The sequence below is a fragment of the Ochotona curzoniae genome, unplaced genomic scaffold (assembly GCF_017591425.1).
Source record: "Ochotona curzoniae isolate NIBS_2020 unplaced genomic scaffold, NIBS_Ocur_1.0 scaffold_461, whole genome shotgun sequence".
Classification (NCBI taxonomy): domain Eukaryota; kingdom Metazoa; phylum Chordata; class Mammalia; order Lagomorpha; family Ochotonidae; genus Ochotona; species Ochotona curzoniae.
This window is the reverse complement of record NW_024467120.1, coordinates 4693539-4699538: the sequence shown is the minus strand read 5'-3', so window position 1 is coordinate 4699538 and position 6000 is coordinate 4693539. Positions and strand designations below refer to the sequence as shown.

At 51.1% G+C, this 6000-nt stretch overlaps 1 protein-coding gene across 6 annotated transcripts in view; it reads left to right on the top strand.

Annotated features, from left to right (window-relative positions):
• Positions 1–354: 354 nt before the first annotated feature.
• NUP153 (nucleoporin 153) overlaps positions 355–6000 on the top strand; it is a 56183-nt gene continuing 50537 nt past the window's right edge. For 3 of the 6 annotated variants that reach the window (XM_040967737.1, XM_040967738.1, XM_040967734.1), the window contains exon 1: positions 363–545. In XM_040967737.1, coding sequence (XP_040823671.1) covers positions 435–545 — 111 coding nt within the window. In that variant the 5' untranslated portion in view covers positions 363–434. Of the gene's footprint in view, positions 546–799; positions 2993–6000 lie in introns of those variants that run through there. The other 3 variants (XM_040967736.1, XM_040967735.1, XM_040967739.1) reach the window with 3 other exon arrangements.

Here is a 6000-nt window from a genome sequence, read left to right as displayed (position 1 = left end):
GCGCAACGGCGGCGGCGACTGCGGGCGACCCGGACGACTACGACGACGACGCGGCCGCCGACGCCGACGCCGGCGGGGCGGGCCCTGTGCGCCGACGGGAGGGGGAGGCGAGCGGCGGCGGCTCCGACTGCGGCAGCGCCCGGCGGGCTGACGGAAGGAGAACCTCGGGCCGCCGGCGTTCTGCCTAGGCCTCGGCGACGCCCGCGGCCGCGCGCGGCGTTCTCGGCGGCCCGATCTCCATAGAGACTGTGACATCCACAGAGGCGGGAGGCCGCTGCGGGGCCGGGCCTCGCGCTTCCCGGGGGGAGGGAGGGCCGCCCCGCGGTGTCGGACCGGGGCCGGGCGGTGCGGGAGGGGGGCGCCCGGCAGGCGGGGCCGCCTCTCGCCCTCCCCTGACCCGCCCCGAGAGCGGGAAAGGCGGCCGGGGCTCCGCCATGGCCTCGGGAGCCGGAGGAATGGGAGGGGGCGGTGGCGGCAAGATCCGGACGCGGCGTTGCCAGCACGGGCCGGTGAAGCCTTACCAGCAGGGGCGACCGCAGCATCAGGTAAGGGTCCGGGGGGACTCGGGTCCCCCCACGTGGACGGGGGGTCCCCGGGGCGGCGGGAGGCCAGGCCCGCTGCGGGCCGCCGACGGGAAGTGGACGCCGGGCGGGCGGCGCCCACGTGGGGCCATCCGATCCTCCTGTCCTCGGGCCCGGAGCGGGAAAGCAAAAATCCAGGCTTCACGAGTGCGCGCTCCCCCCCCCACCCCCCGTTCTTTTTCTCTTTTTCTTTCTTTTTTTTTTTTTTTTTTTTTTTTTTTACTTTTTGAGGGATTGAAGGGTTTGAGGGTTTTATGTTCTCTGGAGGGAAAAGAAGGATCTAGACGTGGCGAGAGCGGCCTTCCTGCTTGCTGCTTTTCGGATGTCCCGTTGGGAGTTTCGGGGACTGGGCCGGGGGTGCTGTGCCTCCCGCGCACGCGGGGCAACCGGGGCCGCACGGAAGGTGGAACTTGATGTTCACTGTGCCCCTCTGGGATCTCGGAGCCGGGCTTGGGGCTCCCTTCTTCCCGCTGGACCGGGTTCCAGTCCCCGTTTTGAAAGTCCCTCTCCACCCTTACGTCTCTCGCCCGCCGCGCTCCTCGGCCCTCCCCCCTCCAGATGGGAGGCTGGCATTGGCCGTCCTCCACGGTTGACCGGGAGCTCGGCTCTGAGCTCATGCTCCAAGTATTTTGGGGTTACGGCGCGGATCCCGCAAGTGAAGGGACTCGGGATACTGCGGGAACGTGGCTGGTTGGAGTTTCCTGAGTGTTTATGAACTGTAAAAAGTTGATCCCGAGTCTAAAAAATGGATTCTAACTGTAACGGAGACAGTGAGCCTGAGAAAATTGTTTTTTTTTTTTTTTTTTCTTTTCTTTTCTCCAGTGTTCACTTGTTTGCTGGAAGAACAGAGCAGGAAAATGCCGAAGGCCTATTTTAATAATAAAACTGTTGTTTTTCAGTGATAGTAAGGTTACAAATGTAAAATCTTATTTTTTACAAAGTAGAAGGGTATGGGAACTTGTTGCATAATCTTAAAGGTAGGCTGCTTACATTATTTTGGATGATAGTAAAGGATGAACGTACGCGCTGTGCTTGATGATCCTCAGATCGGAATCTTGGAAGTAAATATCAGAAAAGTTGGGGACTGTGTTAGGTAGTTCTGTGCTGATGGTTGCACAGGTTGGCATTACTCCCACCGGCTCTCCCAGGTATGCACAGAAATGCCTGGCTTTCCCATTTCTTTGTGAGGAACAGGGATGTTTCCAGGAGCATTGAGGATTACAATTCAGGTCACAAGTCTGGGTCTTTAACCTAAGCGAATCCTTTTGTGGAACGGAAGTTTGAGAACATGCTTTCTGTTTCTCCTGAGAATAAAATGCCTTCAGAGTGGTTTCTTAGATAGAAAACGTATTTGGCTTAGAAAAGTGAAATGTTTGGCATTTGGATCAGTGATTTGGACAGAGGTTAAAAATCAAGCTGTCAGAAGTTAAAATTACACCTTATTTTAGGATGTGTTTACCCAAACTAATTTTGGAGAAATAGTGCCTTAACCATGTAACTGCCTATGGTCCACGTTGTTGCTAATATTTCAGGCCACGTGGTGTTAAAATCTTACTGATTGGTCGTTGCCCTACATGTAAAACGTTTTTGGTCTTTTTATTTATTTAAAGAAAATGCTTTAGCACTTGAATTTTAAAATGTGATAGTTTTTAAAAATTCTTGCTGGAACTTCCTTGGATCTGCTCACTTTCTGCTATTCTAAGCTATCAGCGGCATATTTTGGAATAGTTGCTGAGTCATCATGAATAGCAGGGAGCTTCGTGACATGGCATGTTTCATAGTCATTGAGTGTCTGAGGGTTTTGTGGAAAAACTGAAGCTGTTTAGATGTGCAGTACGAGGTTGGAAGAAGAATGAGAGGTCTGGCCCTGGGAGCTGGTGGCTACCGGGCAGAGCCTGGGAGGCCGGGCTGACGGTGCAGGCACCCAGTGCTGCAACTGCTGTGTGTCAATTGACTTGTCATTTCCTGTTTTGACTTCTGATTTAGCTCTGCTGAGGTGTCTGGAGCTTTAAAATTTCTTCCTTTAATGTGTGACCTTTACATTGTCATTTTGCTTGAAGTTATGGAAATAAATCTGTGAGGTTACTCAACTAAATAATGAGTAACTGTTGATATGTTGGTAATCTTCTCCTGCCTTTTCCCCAACACCTTTATCTTTTGATCCAGATGCATTTAAGAAATGATGTGGGGGTTTTTTTGTTTGTATGTTTTTTCAAGTTGTGAGACTGTGGTTTGTTCTGTTCAGTCTGCTTTCGTGTGTATGTGAGTGAGAGAGAAAGAAAGAGAGAGAAGCTCAGAAAGACAACTCCGGGGAAAGGGTCAGACTGCTTCCTAGCTGCCGCATGGCCAGACAGTAGCTGCCACAGGCACACCAGACCCCTGCCTTCGGAAGAACCTACTGCCACCTCCTGGTCAGAAGAAATCGCTTGCTTTGCCCTTTTGGAGGGTGTATTTTAGATTTGTTTTCTACTTTGGAGTTGTAGAGTAAATCTCCCATCAGTACCTTAGATCAGAGGCTGGAAACGTTTTTCTTGTAAAGGGACAAATACTAAATCTTTAGGCTCTGCTGTTATAAATTATTCTTGGTTTTGTTTTTAAAACCATTCAGTAAATGTAAAAATTATTCTAGGCCTGAATAACATGCTGAGGGCTAAATTTGACCCATAGACCATGGATTGCCAGATGTTGGTTTATGTGATACTGTAATGCTTGGTAGCTTGAGGATGATCATTTGTCTTAAATCAGATCTTACTGTTATCTGTCAAAGAGTGTTCTCAGTCTTGAGAAGGAAAGATAGTTAGAGATTGAGTATTGAACTCCTGCCAGAACAGAGTAAGTAGCTTTGATTTCAGGTCTGTCTAATTTGCTCAAAGTCAGATTGAATTTTTTGTAATGATTACTTTTATTTTGATGATTTTTACGTAGTTGATTAGGGTGATAAGCGTCGAGGACTATAGGAAGGTGGGTGAGATTACCATTTCCACATTCTCTTTTTCCTTCCTGTGTCTGGTGGAAGAGGGGAGATAGGAGAGAAGCCACACCCAGCCTCCCAAATGCCTCTGCACCCTGGGATGGAGGACAGTCACCCAACACCACCCCAGGGTACCCCAACATTTGCCAGTGGGTGCTGTAGCCTAGCTGGGCCAGACCCACCCCAATTCCAGCTCACACTGGTGGGTGCCACAGCCTAGCCCAGCCCATCTGGCCCTCCATTTTGGTGCTCAGATTCATCAGTGGTTGATGTGGACTGGCCCAGCCTGGTTCACCCCTGACCTGTGCCAAATGTATGGCAGTGGTTACTGTTCCCTGTCCTGGTACTGGCTGCTTCCCTGTCATGGTTCTTGCGCTCACCTACAGGGATTGTGTCCTGACAGAGGGGTTGCCAAGCTCCTCCATCAGAACCTCACTCAATGCCAGTTCTCACACCCACCAGCCCTACTTATACTTAGTCCACCTCTTGCTTTAGCAGGAACAGTGGCCTTTCTTGACCAGCCGTCACCCATTCTGGTTTTTACTGTTGGGTGTTATAGCTTAGCCAACCCTGGTCCACACCCAGACACAGACACACATGACTTAGCAGGGGCAAAGACCTAGCCTAGCCCATTCCACACCTACCTACCTGCCTTGGTTTTCAAGAGCACCAGTTGGTGCTGGAATCTACCCCAATCTGGCACACCTCAGACCCAGTCCATATTTGTGTCAAGGGACACCCAGCCATGCCCAGGCTAGACAGCAGCCTCTACTCTGGCTTAGCACTCACCAGTGGGTGCCGCAACCCAGCTGGGGCACCCCTTTATACCCCAACCAGGCCTGTTTCCAGCCACAGATCTTGTGCATGCCAGTGGAGGCTGTGACCAAGTTTGGCATAGTCCCTTACCTGTCTTGGCCTTTGCCTTTGGTTGCTGTAGCCTGGACTGACCCAATCTGTCCCCAGTTCCAGTTCTCACTGGTGGGTGCTGGAACCTGACCCTGCTCAGTCTGCTGCCATCCCTAGCTCATGCAGACTAGTAGGTGTGACAGCCTAGCCCATCATGACCTGTGCTCCAGCCTGGTTTCTGCGATTGCTGGTGAGCTCAGGTTTGTTCAGCCTTTCCTGGTCTCAGTCCCCTCGCTTACCTGCAAGTACAATGGCATTGTCATTGGGAGTTCCTCAGGATTCATTCCTCACCTACTTGTATAGCAACATTATCCATGGATGTCTCTAAGTAGTAATTCCACACCCCCAAGATCCTAGAGCTCGCCGCCCACAAGTCAGGATTCTCCCACTGCTTGGCAGTGATGGCTGAACTTGGGCCCCAAGCATTGACCCCTACCTGGCTGAACCTCCCTGCAGCCACCGTGCTGTGGGGAGGTCGAACTCTCAAAGTCAGATTTAATTTAAATCCCTGCTCTACTCGAACTTGGAAAAGTTTAAATATTTCTTAATTTGCTCATCTGCAAAGTGGAAAATTGTGATGGTTAAATGATGATCTAAGCAAAGCCTTTTTTTTTTTTGTAAGATTTATTTATTTTTATTGGAAAGGCAGATATGCAGAGAGGAAGATCTTCCATCTGCTGATTGACTCCCCAAGTGGCTGCAATGGCCAGAGCTGAGCTGAGCTAGGAGCTTCTTCCAGGTCTCCCACACAGGTGCAGGGTCCCAAGGCTTTGGGTTGTCCTCAACTGCTTTCCCAGGCTGCAAGCAGGGAGCTGGATGGGAAGTGGGGTGGCCAGTACATGAGCTGGCACTCATATGGGATCCAGGTGCATGCAAGGAGAGGACTTTAGCCACTAGGCTACAGTGCTGGGTCCCTAAATAAAGCTTTTAGGACATCCTCTACTGCTTTCCCAGGCCAGATGCAGGGAGCTGGAAAGGAAGTGGAGCAGCCGGGACATGAACTGGTGCACATATAGGATCCTGGTGGTTGCAAGGTGAGGATGTAGCCAAGGAGCCTGTGTGCTCGGCCCAACTCTGTTTTTTGAATAAATCTTAAAAAAAAAAAAAACAACTCTCATATCCTTAGTTTTCAAGCATTGTGTGAGAAACATGCAGCAGTATTTTGTAGGTAATTGTGCTAGATTACAGTGCCATGAGCTTCATGTTTCTCATTTCATGCCAGTGAGTTTTGAAGGGGTTTGCGTAGTGGGGACAGGTATTTCTGAGCAAAGATCCTGCTTGGGTGTCGCATCCCACGTTGGAGTGCCTGCCTTTGCCTCTGCTTCCAGCTCCTGCTTCTTGCTAAAGACTACTCGGGCAGTGCTGGGACGGTGCGGCAGGACGATGGCCCAAGGAGTGTGGTCCCTGCCTCCCCGTTTCTCTTGGGCAGACTGAGTTCTGTCTGGCCTGGGCCGTGATGACAGAAGCGCATGGGGAGTAATCCAGCTGCTGGGGCTCTTGCTCGGTGTCTCAGCTTCTCAGGAATAAAACAGCCTTGCACAT